The sequence below is a fragment of the Artibeus jamaicensis genome, unplaced genomic scaffold (genome assembly GCF_021234435.1).
Source record: "Artibeus jamaicensis isolate MK-2021 breed Jamaican fruit bat unplaced genomic scaffold, CSHL_Jam_final contig_233, whole genome shotgun sequence".
Classification (NCBI taxonomy): domain Eukaryota; kingdom Metazoa; phylum Chordata; class Mammalia; order Chiroptera; family Phyllostomidae; genus Artibeus; species Artibeus jamaicensis.
This window is the reverse complement of record NW_026521486.1, coordinates 1,804,555-1,820,181: the sequence shown is the minus strand read 5'-3', so window position 1 is coordinate 1,820,181 and position 15,627 is coordinate 1,804,555. Positions and strand designations below refer to the sequence as shown.

General features: G+C 62.2%; 1 protein-coding gene across 3 annotated transcripts in view; it reads right to left on the bottom strand.

Annotated features, from left to right (window-relative positions):
* CELSR1 (cadherin EGF LAG seven-pass G-type receptor 1) overlaps positions 1-15,627 on the bottom strand; it is a 99,487-nt gene that overhangs the window by 20,611 nt on the left and 63,249 nt on the right. For all 3 annotated transcript variants that reach the window (XM_053662029.1, XM_053662030.1, XM_053662031.1), the window contains exons 6-15: positions 12,898-13,055; positions 11,787-11,950; positions 11,261-11,386; positions 10,606-10,772; positions 6,043-6,228; positions 4,916-5,029; positions 3,867-4,041; positions 3,120-3,261; positions 1,332-1,452; positions 178-361 (exon numbers count right to left, since the gene is read on the bottom strand). In XM_053662029.1, the coding sequence (XP_053518004.1) occupies positions 178-361; positions 1,332-1,452; positions 3,120-3,261; positions 3,867-4,041; positions 4,916-5,029; positions 6,043-6,228; positions 10,606-10,772; positions 11,261-11,386; positions 11,787-11,950; positions 12,898-13,055 (1,537 nt within the window). The remainder of the gene's footprint in view (positions 1-177; positions 362-1,331; positions 1,453-3,119; positions 3,262-3,866; positions 4,042-4,915; positions 5,030-6,042; positions 6,229-10,605; positions 10,773-11,260; positions 11,387-11,786; positions 11,951-12,897; positions 13,056-15,627) is intronic.

Genomic DNA, 15,627 nt, shown 5'->3' with positions numbered 1-15,627 from the left:
ACCCAGCAGTGAGAATGGGTGGGGGTGACCCCGGCTCTGGTGATGGGCCAAGTTCATAGGGGCCCCGTGGGCACAGCCAGACCCTGAAGCTACTGAGTGTTCCCCAGACCCAGACACACATGCCCAGCAGCCTGTGCCCACCACACGGCCTGAAGGGGGTCAAGGGGCACTGCAGACCTTCACAGCCGAGCGTGGTGACCTCGGCGAAAGGGTTGTCACAGCGGTTGCACTGGCGGCCGATGACGCCGGGCTTGCAGGCACACTGCCCCGTGTCCATGTCGCAGGTGCGGCTGTGGGAGCCGTCCGGGAAGCAGTCGCAGGGCAGGCAGGCGTCCTGGTCCAGGGGCTGGTAGTGGTTCTCCTACAAACGCCAGGAGCAGCGTGTGGGGCTCCAGAGCCGGCGGGGCCGCCAGGGCTGAGTCCTGGGCCACCTCCAGGTTCCCGCCATCCTTGGACTCAAGGCAAGGATGGGGCTCTGTGCTCAGACGCAAAGTGGAGGGCAGTGCTCTGGGCTCAGACAGGAGACCAGAATTCGGCTTTGCACTAGGACTCAAGATGGGGGGGGGGGTTCTGCACCGAGACTGGAGTCAGGGAGCGGGGCTCTGCTCAGACAGTAGGCGCTAAAGGGCTTTGCACTTAGATTCCAGGTGAGAGGCGGGTCTCTGAGCTCAGACAGGAGGCGAGAATGGGGATCTGCACTCAGACAGCAGGTGGGGATGGGACTTTGCTCCCAGATACCAGGCAGGGATGGGGCTTTGCGCTCTGACACGAGTCAGTGGGCGGGGCTCTGCACTCTGAGAGGAAGCAAGAGGCGGGGCTCTGCGCTTAGACAGGATGTGAAGGGCAGAGCTTTGCGCTCAGACTCCAGGTGGCAGTGTGGCTCTGGGCTGGGACAAGAGGCCCCGCATGCGCCATCACAAACAGGAGTCCGACTGGGGAGGTGGGGTGTGTTCTAGGCTTCTCATATTTGACAGTTTTGAGCGTCACTGAATGCTGGCTGGATAAAAGACCAGGACAATGGCCTGCTAGGAGAACTGTAGCTCATGCCAAAGCCGAGCCAGCAGCTCACTTTCCTGTTACAGGTTGTGGCTCTGAGGACCCAGTTCCCAGGGTCCAAACCAGCTCACAGGTGAAAACCAGCCTGGGGGTACTCAGCCCCTCGGGGGGCAGCACAAACCCTCAACCATAACAGTGTGTGTGTGCACTGATTTCCCTGGGCTCAGGACATGTGTGACTGTGTCCAGGTACACGTGGGGCCATCCCCCAGGCTCAGCACTCAGGGTGCAGGTGGGGGACGCGCCCCCGCTGGCCACCTGTGGGCCGGGCCTCACCTTGCACTGGCACTGCCCGCTGGTCTTGTTGCAGTCGGGGTCGAAGCCTTTGCTGACCTCGCAGTGGCAGGGTCCGCACACGGGGTTCCCCCACCAGCCTTTGGGGCACGGAAGGTCCACCCTGTCAGGAAGATAAGGCGGCAGGCGGAAGGGTGCATCACGGTCCTTGGAGAGGCCTGTTGGAGGCGGGGCCTTCGCCGGCTGGTCCTGGGCCTGCCTTCCCCTTCCAGGGCTTCAGGTTCCCCCACCTGCCTGTGCCCTTAGGGGTCTTAGAATTTCGTGGCCTAATCCCAGCCTTGAGGGACCCGCATCTGGAAGGGTTCTGCCTACAGAACTGCTACTTTTAAATAGCTTGCTTCCTTTTTTCTTCTCCCGGGAAGACACAGGTGAGAACCCTAGCCCAGGCTTGCTGTCAGCAGGACACACACGTGTTGACTCTGTCTTAGCACCCACACTATGATGCCGGGCCATGGGCTCAGGGACAACTGGCCCAGGCCCCACACAGAGGACACTGAGCCTGGGTCCCAGGCCCCAGGGACAGACGCCGGCCCACGGAGGCTCAGAGCCGCTTTGCACAGAATGCCACCTGCCTCAGCTCCGAGTAACCAGGGGCAAGACCCCATGGGCTCCGAATCGCCACCCGCCCAGTTCCACCTCGTCATCCTGCACCTGGAGACTGAGGTGAGAGTGATGTTGAAGGTGACAAGGCCAGCACCACCTCCCAGGTGCTGGCTGCTGCCTATTGCGGTCACCCTACCACTGCTCCTGACCTGATGGCTCACCTGAGCATCGTCTGCAGACCCGCCTACCTGTGTGACATCACCCCACCAACATCCCTCAGGTTTCTCAAGATCAAGTGCTTCCTACCCTGACTGGTGGCACCACACCCACGTACCTGTCTACCTCATACTCTCGTTCACCTGATGAGCCATCATTGAGCACTGGTTGTGTACACAGTAGAGCCACGAAAACAAGCAGAGTGAAGTTCCTGAACCTGGGGGCTCCAGTCTGGTGTTTATGGCCCTGCACCTACCGTGTGGGGACCCCAGGGCCTTGGCTGCCTGCTTCTCTCACCGCCTCCTCAGCCCAGAAGGCCTGCAGCACCAGGCCTTGGGGACACGCGCGGCCTCCAAGCTGCCCCCCCACTCTGGCTCCTGCCTGCTCCAACCTTGCTCCGTAAGGGAACCGGGGCCTCTGAGCCCCAGACCCCTGGCCCCAAGGCCCCCACAGAGCCAAGCTCTGTTCCCACGTGCACAGCAGGCCCCTCCTGGCCTGTCTGCCTCCCAAGCGCAGGACACGGTGGGACAGCACAGCCCCCAGGCCTGGCCCACTGGGCTCCGCAGGCAGCCTCCTCCCACCGCGGCTCCCAGGCCCCGCCAGGTGACCAAGCGGCTGGTGCGGGCTGAGGACCACGGCCAGCGGGGAAGCAGGCACCCAGCTGGGGAAAGCGATTTGCCTGCGACGGCCCCGGGACTTCCGTGCACGTCAGGCACAGCAACAGTGTGTTGCACGGCGACACACGTCTTCCCGTGTCTCAGGGCCGGCCTGCTCTGAGCCCAGTGGGCTCCAGGTAAACGAGCTGTTCGTAGGTTCAATAGTGGAGCTTGCTCCCCGAGGCTGAGTTTGGGATGCCCAATCAGATGCTCATGTATTTCATGCCAAGTTTGAGGAAAAAATAGGTCCTTCACCCAGAATCGCACGTAATTCGGGTGAAGTGACTAGAGGAGCCACCGTGTCAGGGCAGCACCCGTGGGGACAGGAGGTGGTGGTGCGGGGGGCGTTTCTCACCTGTTCTCGCAGTACTGCCCGTAGTGGAGGGACCCACACTCGCACTCGTAGCCCCGCGGGGCACCCGGGCTGTGCACGCAGGCTGCCATGTGCTCACAGGGGTTCAGGTGACAGACATCCATACACTTCCTTCCGAAGTACCCTGGGGGGACAGGCCGGCATGACCCCCACCCCAGAGCTGGCACTGGCGGGGCAGGCCCGCCTCCCGGGACCAGACCCTCTGTGCACGACATCTTGGCACGTGCACTCCCCCGGACACAACGAGCCAGGCCACCCGGCAAAGTCACAGGGAGCACGTGCATTCGGTGGGTCAGACTCGGATGGACAGACCAGAGGGCTTCCCGATGCCCCAGGACAGCGGGTAACGGGATAGCAGGGTTTGGCCACCCCAGGACACACGGTGGGGGGGCAAGTTGGGCACGACCATGGCACCTCAGAGTTCAGAGCAAACACTGCAAGTACGCTTGTTAAAGTGTGGGCTTTTCCCTGATGTTTTCCCCCTCATCTCCTCACAGGCCCTGAGGATGGAGCCCGGAGGGCCCCCCTGCCGAGTGAGGATGGGACACGTTCAAGCAGAGAAGGCCGCTCCTCGGTTCCAAACCAGAGCTCGGGGCTCCCAGACGCACGAGAACTGGTGGGGCAGCCGCCACCCCACTCAGCTTTCCTCACTGCACTTGCAATACCAAAGGGGTCACCCTCGGCTGGGCTCACAGGCATCAGGGAGGGGGATGGGCAGTGGGCACTCACCGTTGTCACAGACGCAGACATAGCTGTCCCAAGTGTCACGGCACTGGCTGTGCTGAGGGCAAGGGCTGGAGGCACATGGGTCCCCCACGTCACAGCCGTCCTTCACCCTGACCTTGAGGGCGTCGTCCATGTTCAGCATGGCGATGTTGGTGGACGTCTCCCCCATCCTCACACCCTGAGTTTAAGAAAGGGCAGCCCACAACTTAGTCACAGGCCTGGGGCTGGAGGAACCCTGATAGGGCCCTGGGGGTTAAGGAACCCCGATTCTGCCCGGTCCCTCATTTCCAAAGCAACACGTCGTTTATCTGTGACCCTGGGATTGGTGGAGTTGAAGGGGACAGGAGGTGGGGTGACGGCAGAACGAGGCCACCCTGCCTCCACCAGGCTGCATTTCCAGGTGGGGAGAAAGGCCCCCGGAAATGAAGACAGGACGCTCCCAGGCCCCAGTAACCCCTGTGCGCATGGCAAGGAAGGTCACGGAAGGTATGACTGTGAAGGGCAGGGGGCATCCCGGGAAGAGGGGCCCCCACACAAGGCACCGCAGTGGGGCCACACCCGGCGAGGTCCAGGGCAGGAGGCCGGTGGCCAGAGCACAGCAGAGGGCCGGGGGAGGGGCTCAGGGAAAGGGCCTGGGCGGGGGTGGTGGCGAGGTGAAGGAATATAGTTTACTTCCCTGCAGTGGGAGCCCAGGGGCCATGAGCTGGGCTATTCTACGAGCAGCTGCTGGAACAGCTGGATGAGGGGACAAGTGTGGGATCTGTGCAGGTGAGGTGGCCAGGTGGGGCCGGTGCAGGCTGTGAGGGGCCAGTTCTGGCCATGCCATGAAAGCAGAGCCGTAGGTGGCCGACTGTGGCAGGGAGTCGGGGGCTTCGGGGAGAGAAGGTGGGGAACGTGGGGAAGAGGGGTTGATGTTGGAAACTGCATTTGTTCAGGTTGGGGTGGCTCTTAAAGTACCAGTTTGCCGGACACTAGCAGTCTGACCGTCAGCACCCGGTGCGGTGCCCAAGGCCCCGAGCCAGCGAGAGGCATGGCCCCGCACCCCGTCCTACCTGCATGCAGCCCCGGAACCCACGGCGCACCAAGACTGTGTCTTCAGACAAGCCCCCCACCACAACGCTCCTCATCTTCAACCCTGGGAGCCGGTTCCCGATCTGCACCGTGTCCTGCGGAGAGGAGGGGCTACATCCACCATTCTGGAAACACCTTCGGGCTGAGAACAGTGTGCTCAAAACCCAAACATGGCTGCTCTGACAAATGTCCCACAGTCCGAGGCCACCTGGGCCTTCCACGGGGGGCCGGGCTCAGCCTTCTCAGAGGAAACGCCGCAGTCTGTGGGTGAAGGGCGGGCACAGGAACCCAGACACATGGCGCACATCTGCATCCCAGCCCCATCAAGACGGTCTACTCATGGGGCGGGGGCAAACCTCCCACCTGCAAAACCGGCCACTGTGTGAGGAAGGGCTTGGTGAAAGGGGGGAGTCAGCAGCAGAAGGAAATACGTCCACTGCTGGAGGGCCTAAGGCGGTCCCGCCAGGCCTGGGCTGGGAAGGTGTGGCCGTGGACTAGGGCCTGCCGTCTGCTCTCAGCACCAGGTGTGAGCGGATCTGGACGCCAAGAGCACTTGGCAATCACCCGTAAGTGTGGGCGTCCTGTAGGACACGCCTCTTGTTACCTGGCTGCAAACCATGGAAATCCTCGGGGTTCAGCAAGGGCTCTCCCAGTGCACCCTGCCTGGGATCGCACGTGCCCTCTGGGGCGGGCGCTCCTCGGGGACCCCCCCAGGGACCTGGGTTTCACTGCTCACCCACCTGCATACACCGTCCACTCTGAGGGCAGCAGCCCAGGCGGTATTATTCTTTGCACCCAAAGGCCCAGTGCAGGGCACACAACTGTATCTCAAAAGACACTTTTGCTAAAAGAGACCCCTGCTGAAAGCACACGTTGGGACACATGGGCAGAGTCCAGTTCCTGACCCCAGGAGCTGACCCTCAAGAAAAGGGATGAGGTGCAGATGCCCGGGGCCTCAGCGTAAGGCAGAATGTGAGGTTGAAACTCCGGGGGGCTCAGGGTGTGAACCCCCAAATCTCCAAGGGTCCTAGTGCATGAAGGGTCACTCGGTCTTCCCCCAGACCCGACGCAGGGGCCTTGTCCGAAGAGGGTGCAGGCGCCAACTCACCTGGTCCATGCCGTAGTCCAAGGTCATGACCGCCAGGTACTTGATGTCTTTGCCCTCCTTGGCGCTCTTCAGCTCTATCAGCAGGTGGTGCCACTCCCCATCAGTCACGCGTGACCTGGACAGCCTCATGGATGCCACGTCCGTGGGGCCGTGGGACACCTCGAACTGGATGTGGCTGTCTAGGATCTGTGAGGGGGGGTCGTCAGAGTGACTACGGGCATCGCACCCAGGGCAGACTGCACACTTGGGCACCTATCGTTTCTCCCTGCCCATGACACCCCTCAGAAGCATGCGCCCTTGTCTAGGGGGAGAAATGTCAGCGGCTGACGGAGGTCCAGGACAAGCTCTCATTAGAACTAGGTACGGGAACGGCCACACAGTACGGTGACTACCTATTTTGGAAGCAAATGTCACCCTTTAGGAGATGAGATTGTTCAAGTACAGGAACAGAAAGACAGAATCCAGCGCCATAACCGGCCGGGGACAGTCACGTTTTAAGGACACATAGCCAGGGCAATGCCAAGATCACGCGTCCCCTCAGGAAGGACTGGGTGATGGGGCCTCGCCCCCTCCCGAGAACACCTGGGAAAACTCAACGAGAATGAAGCCTCCCGTTTGAAAGCACCAGAGGCACTCAAGGTCAAGGTACCGCCAAGTGACAGAGCCCCCGCCAGTGAGGAAGCAGAAAGTGGCAGGGAGGAGCTGGGCGGGTGCCCCCGGTGGCCGCCAGCCAGGCAGCCCTGGGTTTCGGAGGTAGCCCCGGCCGGGCTGCCTGTCGTCCAAGCGCTCCTGAGAGGCAGGGTGCCACCACCGGGCCGGCGCCCCATTCTCTCTTCAGTATGGCACCCAGCACCCGGTCGAGACAACCGAGTGCCCAGAGACCCAACAAGGGGCCTGCAAACCAGGGTAGGCAGGAAAGGGCTGGAAGCGGGCTCATCGGACGCAGGCGTGAGGCAAATGACGGGACCACAGAATGACCTGGGGCACGGGCGGGCGACCACCAGACCATCGTTTCCAAGGGTAAAGGTGCATCTCGTAAGATCAGAGCCAAGTTACCATGTTTACACTCATGTGAGAAAGGCCGGAAAATAACACTGACATTAACCTCGCGTTTAAATGCAACTGCAACTGAGGTAGAGTAAAAACAAACCTCCTCGGACATGGTCGCCATCAAGGGCATTTAACTTTCCTTTTGGTGAACATGGCACCTTAGCGTGTCATCTCCGGCAAATCTGGTACAGTGATCGTGGCATCTCCAAATTGTATAACGGTGATACAAGAATTTGCTAAAAGCAGACACACAGCACACTGCTGTCACAATTTTGTGTCAAAATGGTCCAATAAACTTGGAAAAAAGAAAAAAAAAACAGAACTATGAATGCACGGGAGCCGTGCCGAAAATGCAAGGACGTGGCAATGCTCCAGTAAAGGGGGAGGGACAGATGCGTCCCAGAAACACCAACCAGAAGCGGGCTGGTGTCGCCACCGTGACCCGAGACAAGGTGGGGTTTAGGCCAAATTAATCACCAGGGACAGAGAGCGTTTTCATAACGATAACAATCGATTTTTCCAGGAAAACAACTCTAACTCCGTACAATCTAACAACACAGCCTCAAAACCCACCCCGTCGGAACTAAAGAGATACACCCACAATGAAAGTTGGTGTTTTTTAAAAATCTTACTAAGTTTATTGATTTGAGAGAGAAAGAGAAACATCAACCAGTTGTTTCCCACACACACTCCGACCAGGGATCACACCCAAAACAGGGTATCGAACCCACAACTTTCTGGTGCACCTGACCATGTTCCAACCACTGAGCCACCTGGCCCAGCCAGGAAATCAAGGTTGGAGAACTTTTTAAAGATATTTTATTTATTTATTTATTTTTAGAGAGGGGGGAAGGGAGGGAGAAAGAAAGAGAGAAACATCAGTGTGTGGTTGCCTCTCAGGTGGTCCCTACTGGGGACCCGGCCCATAATCCCACCCTGTGCCCTGACTGGGAATCAAACCAGCGACCCTTTGGTTCGCAGCCTGCACTCAATCCGCTGACCCACAGCAGCCGGGCAGGTTGGAGAGTTTTAACTCACTTCTCTCGGTAACTGAGAAGAGAACAAAATGAAACAAAGCGATGAACACAGAAGATTCAAATGCCCGTGAGCAAGGGTCCCCGCCCGATGCACACAGAGCGGCCGCAGGGCACACACTCCTCAGCCTCCGCCGGAGTCACGACGGCTGCACCGCGCTGGGAGCAAGTCCGCACCGGTCTCGGCTCTGAAATGCCGCGCGGACGCTCTCGGACCTGCACCTGTGCCAGAACAGTCCAGAACAACGCCCCAGAAAGTGGGCCTGTGTGCTCCTTCCAAAATATACCAGTGCTCCCTAAACATCGCATGGACCAGAGAAGAATCATGACGGAAAATAGGAAATACTGCAGCCGACCACAAAGAAAATGCAACTAGTAACACGTCCCGGTCTTGAGTCCTGGTCGACGGTCACTCGGGACAGGGTTTCATCCTTTCTGCACTTTGCCTCCTTGTTCCCGCAGACGTGAGCCTGTGCCTCACTGGCCCCTGCTGGCTCTTCGCCGTCCTAACCAAACCCAAAGCCTGTGGGCAACAATAAAAATGGCACACGCCCCCACACACTGGCGGTCCCTGCAGGACCGATCCCGGGACCAAGGTGGTACCTGCTGCCACTGCGGGTCTGTCACCGGATTTAGGAGTGGCATTTGACAATAGCTCGGTGACCCCACTGACCGTGCGGGCGGATGCAGGGCACCGGGGAGCAATCACTCAATGGCCTACGCCGCAGGGCGACCACGCCGCTCGTCTGGCCTCCCGTGGAGGCCGAGAGACCCTGCTGCCCGCGGAGCCCACGCACCTGAGGGGGGCCCGCCTTCCACGTGTGTCCCGCGGAAATAAGCCAGAGTGCTCCCGGAGCGCCCGGATGACCTGCCTTTGGAAACTGCCCCGGGGTGGCCTTCTGGGTGGCCACTGGGGCCTGGCAGATTCCCCCACACACACACACAGAGGCCCCCACTCTCGCAGGCAAAAAAACCCTTCATTTTTGGATCAGCCACCCATAACATAATTACTCAAACAATATGAGAGCCTGTGGCCTCAGGGCTGTTCCTACTGGGAGCGTCCTTTTTTCCGACAGAGACCCTGGTGCCAAATGACGACGTGCAAGCTCCGATTCATCCCCTGAACCAAAAACAGCCCGTTTAATTTGTTCCAACAGTAAAACAACCGCAAAGAAAAACGCCATCCCCGGGCAGAGCCGTCCTTGCCGAGTTTTGGCCCAGAGCGGGCTCCTGGGGCTGCCGGGGCACGGAGAAGATGACAAGTTAACGAGGGCAAAACGTCGGCTGCGACCACCTGGATGCACAAGGGCCGTCGGTACGGTCCGACTCGAGTCCGAAAACGCTCTCAGCGGTGACGCAGGGGAGGGACAGGTGGGCCCACAGACGGAGGCCGCGGTCCGGGCTCCGGGCCCCAGCTCCTGCCCGGCAGGGCTAATGATGCCCCTCGGGGCTCTGTCTTCATGATCCGCCAGCCCACTGGGAGCCCTGTCCCCATGGTCCTCCAGCAGGGAGCTCACAGGGGACGCTGGGCAGCGCCTCTGTCCCCTGCCTCTGCCCCTGCCACAGGGAAGCGTTCCCAGATGGGTAGCCCTCGGGTGACGGGACGCGGCCCTGTGGGTGTCGCAGCACCTGGATGATGCACGACCCATGGCACCCGGAGCTCAGAGCCTCTAGGCCCCGGTTTGCCACCTCACATGCAGTGTCTCCTAGATGCAGGGAGGGCGGGGTCTGCCCGGGGCACCTGCCCCAAGGACAGGGACTGGGACAGGGCAGCCCCCGGAGTTGAGTAGCTGCTTCCTGGAGGGAAGTGTCTGTGGAGCTGGGAAGGGGGCAGAAAAAACCAGGGGACCGCGTGCGTTCCAATAATCTTTCCAAAGTCTTCCAGAATTCTACTGCTCACCTAACGTTTTAAATGAACGGAGCAGGAAGGGCCAAAGTGAAGAGAACACATGTGACAGGCAGCTGACTTGCAGGGAAGACTCGGGGAGCTGCTAGCCGGGTGCGCCTCCAGGAAGGAACGGCCGACGGAAGCCTGCCATGTACCCCCGGAGGTGCCCACTGCCTCCTCCAGTCTGAACACCCGGAGCCCAGGCTGCCGGTCAGGACACACTGCGGCTGAGCCCTGGGGGGCTGGGCCCGGGGTCCACCCAGCTCTGAACATGCTCTGTGCCCCGGACACGGTGGGGGACAGAGAGGGCTGGAAGGTTGCCCGGTGGGTGGTCACTGACACCGTGTTCCTGGCTCCTCTCCCTGGTGTGCGCACGACTGTGCGGCCACCCGGGAAAGTGTGCCTGTGTCTCCTCTCTCCCCCTCACGGGAGAGCCCACCGGGCCGGTGTGGGACGGTGGCATGTTGGGGTGCCCTCTGTGCGGGCACTGGGCAGCCCGCGATTCTGGGGCGGTGCTGCCGAGTGCTCTGGTTGCGTCACTCAGCCGTCACCTGTCCTTCGGGTCCAGGGCGGCACGTGGTTCTCACCCACCTCGAGATGGAGCCGGGAGGACCCGCCCGCCGTGGCCACCAGCAACACGCCGTCCTCCTGCCGGGTCCGGAACATGAGCCCCAGGTACCAGGGCACGGAGATGGTGATGTCCAGGCCGCTCCAGGACACAACGCTCTCCCCGCTGAAGCGCTGGGGGTGCGGCATGACTGTGGACACAGACACGGGACCTCCTGACGTCAGGTGGGGTGGGGACAAGCTCCCGGGGAGGTGGGACTGGGGTGGGGGCTGAGGAATCTGGGCCTTTTTCACTTTCGTGCAAAGGTGAGTCTCAGCCCTCTGCCTGTAGGAGTCTGACCCTCCGAACCCAGGGGCCACGGGCTCTGCAGAAGCCCACAGGGTCCAGTGAGGAAGCAGTTGGCTGGAGGGCCCCCCGAGGCCGGGGCCTGGGGACCGTCCCTTTGGGCCTCAGCCTGGTGCAGGCAGCTCACCAGTGGCCCTCGATGCCCCACCTGCCTGGCCCTCCGGGTCTTGAACTGAATGCTGGCCCCGCGGGAACTGAACTGAGGTGCCCTGTCCTGCCCTGTCCCAGATGCCCCGCCCCAGTCCAGTCCCACCAGCTGGGACGCTCCCACAGTCCCCCAGCCTCCGGCCCCAGCCCGGGCCTTCCCGCCAGACCCAGGCGCCCGGCCCTCACCGTGTTCGCAGTTCTTCCCCCCGAAGCGGAGCGGGCACTGGCAGAGGTACGCGTTCCACCTGTTCACGCAGGTGCCCCCGTTCTGACACCAGACCCCGTCACAGAAGTTCCTCTGAGCAGAGCAGCCTAGACAGAGCAGAAACCGGACACAGGGGCTGTCACTGTGCCCTAACACAGACCCTGCTGCGGGGACTCTGAGCCCAGTGAGTGGCAGCCAGAGGCTGGCAGCCCCGAGACCCTCCACCAGGGGCAGAGACCCGGCCTTCGGGCCACCCTGCCAGCTGGCCGGGCCGCCCCGGGGTGGGTGGCAGGCCAGCTGGGCAGAGTCACCCCCCCCCCACAGTGCAGGACCCCCAGTCCCGGAGACAGCACATCTGTGAGCCTGGGCTCCGGCTCCCCTCCTGCAGGCACAGGCCCGACACACTCGGGCCTGGTTCTAGGAACAGTTACTGCCCGGGACGTGGACGCCGCCCTCCCCCGTGTGGTACAGCCACCACGGCCCGTGACCCCGGCGGGCGTGCCGTACCTGCCCTGGTGCCGTTGTTGGCAATGAAGCTGGCCATGTCCACGTTCCTCCCGTCGACAGACAGGTTCCGCATGCAGCCCACAAAGTGGCGGCTCTGCACCGGGAAGTCCTCGGGCAGGTTGGGGACGCCCCCCAGGAGCAGGGGGCCCGTCAGATCCAGGGACCTGGGGAGGCAAAGCCGACCTCTGTGACCGCCGGGTGGGAACGGGGACCACAGGGCCCCGCTGTGATGTCACGTGGCCTCTGCATCACGGCACACCTGTCACCTTGAATGCCAATAATCAATGGAGCAGGGAACCAGGGAGGCAGGCAGCCCTACTTCCCGCCCCCCAGACCCAGTCTCCTTGCACCTGCATCTGACCCTGACCTTCCAGTCAGGCCCAGTCAGTGGTGCGACCTTCCTCCAGCCCCTAGTGACCAGAACCCTGGTTCTGCGTGAACAACCACACGGCCACGGGCAAGGGGTCAGATCCCCCGGAAGGGGTGCCTTCTCAGTAAAATGGGCGTGGTCCCACCCGGGTCGCAGGTCGGGGCGGGTGGGATCTGGTGAGATGGGCCAGGGACTGTCTCAAGCCCACAGCAGGTGCTCAGCGTCGCTCAGACCGCTCTAACCGTGGCCTTCAAAACCTAGTCACATTCTGCCACAGCCCAGGTGGGAACGAGTCCACTGAGAACCTCCGGAGCCGCACCACAGAGAGGACCCCCGAGAGTGCCACGGTGTCTGCATTGGCGCTTGTTCCAGAGTCACAGTTAAAGCTCCAGGTCTGCGGGGGCCGCGGACGGGCTCTACTGACCGGACACCAAGTCACAGAGGCCAGTGCGTGGCGGGACACAGCCATGCATCCAGTGGGGACAGGGCTGGGGACGGTTTCCGGGGTTGGCAACCCAGCCGTCACTGCCCTGGGCTGGTCTGGACGCAACCATGGCAGGTGCATCTAAGGCCACCGATTCTAGAAGGTTCTAGAAGGTGCCCCCACATAGGAGAGGGAATTTGCCTCCGGCCCAAATTGGGGCTCCCAGAGTGTGCTGCGTGGGGGTCCTGCCCCGTGACCCCCTTTGGAGCCGTGGCCGTGGTGGGCTGGACGCCTGCCTCCCCTCCCGGGATGCTCACTTCTTGGAGCCGCTCTGAGTGCCCTGGGCTGCGCAGCTGTAGTTCCCGACAAAGCTGCTGAAACGCACGGCCACAGCGGTGTCGCAGTCGTCCACGGTCACCACGGCCACCTTCTCTCCGGACGGCCCGTGGGGCAGGCCCAGGCGGCCGATGTTGGGCTGTCGGATGAGAAAGCACAGGGGGTGTCAGAGGGTCCCCCACCGGTGTGCTCGGCCCACACGCTGGCCTGCACACGTGCCCCCGCGCATGGAGGGATGGGGACACCAGGATGGCACGTGACAAGGGGCACCCACAGCCCAGTTTTTAGTCCCCCAAACCAGCTACTCTGGGTTTAGAGGGCACCCCTCCCCAGAACTCAGAGCGTGACCTTGTGTGGAGCAAGGGGTCTCGCAGACGTAGTTGATTAGGATGAGGTCTCACTGCGGTGTGGCAGGCCCTAATCCAACACCCGGTGTCCCTTTAAGGAGACAGCCACAGAGGCAGAGACGCGTGGGACAGCGTCACATGACAGTGAGGCAGAGACGGGAGTGGTGGGACAGGAGCCCAGGAGCCCGGGAACTGGGGCCACCGGGAGCTGGGCGAGGCAGGAGGGACCCTCCCCCGAAGCCCTCAGAGGGGCAAGGCCCTGCCGGCACCCAGGGCTCGGACATCAGGCCTCCAGACTCAGGGGCAGTGAGCCTGTTGTTCAAAGCCCCCCGTTTGGTGGTTTTCTGTTCGGCTGCCCACACTGGAGCCCTGGGACCGTCCCCCTGAAAATCTGCTTCTGCCTGTGAGTGAGTCCGTGCAGCCTACCGGGTTCCCGCTCACCCCGCCCGTGTGCCTTCCCCACAGACACCAGGACGCCCCCGCCCAGCCCCCAGGGTCCCTCCTGGGCTTGTCCTCTGCTCCAGGGCCATCCCCACGGGTCTCTCACACGCTGGTCCCTGCCCAGGGCGAGTTACAGGAACTCGTCTGGAGACAGCGACTTCCGGGGAGACCTGCCCACCCCCGGAAGAAGCAGGCTCCCTCCTGGGGGGGCTGCCTCCAATGGCCCGCCCTGTCTACCTGGGCAGCCCCCACCTGTCTCCTGGCCTGCCCTGCAAGGACGCCAGGCAGGCAGGCAGGACTGCGGTGGGAGGCGTTGCGCCCGTGCGTGCCGACCACGTAACGTGCACCGGCCGCTCAGCGCCCCTCCCCGTCCCCGTCCGCACGGCCTGACAACAGCCCTGTCGCTGTGGGCGGCCCGAGGTTCGCCTGGAAGGCCCCACACGGGCCTTCGGGAGGTGCAGCAGCTCCTTCCCTGCCGGAGAGACCCCCTTCGTCCAGTGTGGCAGAGGGGGAGCCACGTCCTTCCCAGCTCCCCCAAAACAGCGGGCTCCACGCCTCCACACGCTGCTCTGAGGACACCCCGAGCTCACGACAGGATGCCCTCGTGTGCTTTCGTACCGCAACATTGGACACAGACCGTTGTAGAAACACAGAGAGTACAAACGAACCACCCTCAGTGCCTTTTAAGAGGGAAGTAGCCCTGGCTGGTGCGGCTCAGTGGATTGAGTGCCGGCCTGTGAATCAAAGAGTCGCCAGTTCCATTCCGAGTCAGGGCACAGGCCTGGGTTGTGGGTCAGGCCCCCAGTGGGAGGCGCTCCAGAGGCACCCACACATTGATATTTCTCTCTTTCTCCCTCCCTTTCTCTCTTTGAAAATAAATATAAATAATCTTAAAAAAAAAGAGGGAAGTAATCAACCAGGTAAGAGAGAAGCGTCATATGTTTGAGGACGCTGGGCTGGAGGGTGGGAGGTGGGGCTTCGGTGGCAAGGGCGCAGCCAGGCAGCCCCGCCCACCCACAGCACCCCTGGGGAAGCCTCCTGCCCCACTCCGGGCAACCAACCGACCGGGCCCACGCCTGTCGCCGTGCCTCAGTTTCTCTACCAGATGAGGACACGAGACCAGAATGCCTGTCCTTCCTGCGTCACAGGGGCTGGGAGGGTGACAGGCACCCACAGGAGTGCCCCCTGGAGCCTTCGCAGGCGATCCCCAGGGCGGGCAGCACTCACCGCCCCGCCTGGCCTCCCAGCTCCGGGACGCTCTCCCCGCGTGCGGCAGGAGGTCTGCGAGGCTGCGTCCTTAACGGGCTCGCCTTCGGTTAAGCAGCAGTTGGGTGAGAATAAAAACAACCCGTTTCCTTGCTCTGGGCCAGGGGCCCGGGCCGCAAACACGGACGGCGCCCATTAGGGGTGTCTAAGTGGCAGGTGCGCCCCGACAGCGCGGTCCCCAGGCTGCGCGTGCCCCGTGTTCCCCCACAACTTGTAATTTGGATGGTTGGGGTGGGTGTGAGCCTCCGAGGGAACGGGACTTGGGCCGGAAGCTTTGATGGCACGAAGCCGCTGTTTACAAAACCGCACTCACTGTAAATTGCTGCTCGTCGTCAGCAGCTCAGAGCTACGCACTCAGGCAAAAACAGCGAGAAAAAACAGGAGGCGAGAGAAAACTAAGCCAACCCCTGTATTTAGAGCAGCACTTGCCCCTGTTCAGACAGACCTCCGAGCCGGGCGCCGCCCAACCGACCACAAGCCCGCCTGGCAGGGCAGCGCTTGGTCTGCGGCAGACCGCGTCCGGTGCCCCGACCTCTGTTCCCACTCCCGCGCGCCGTTCGGGCCGCAGCGCGGAGCACTTGCACGTTAGGAAGAAAAGGACCGGCCAGAGAGCCGCACAGGGACGCGTCGGGCGGAAGCCACGCCACCTGGGGGCCT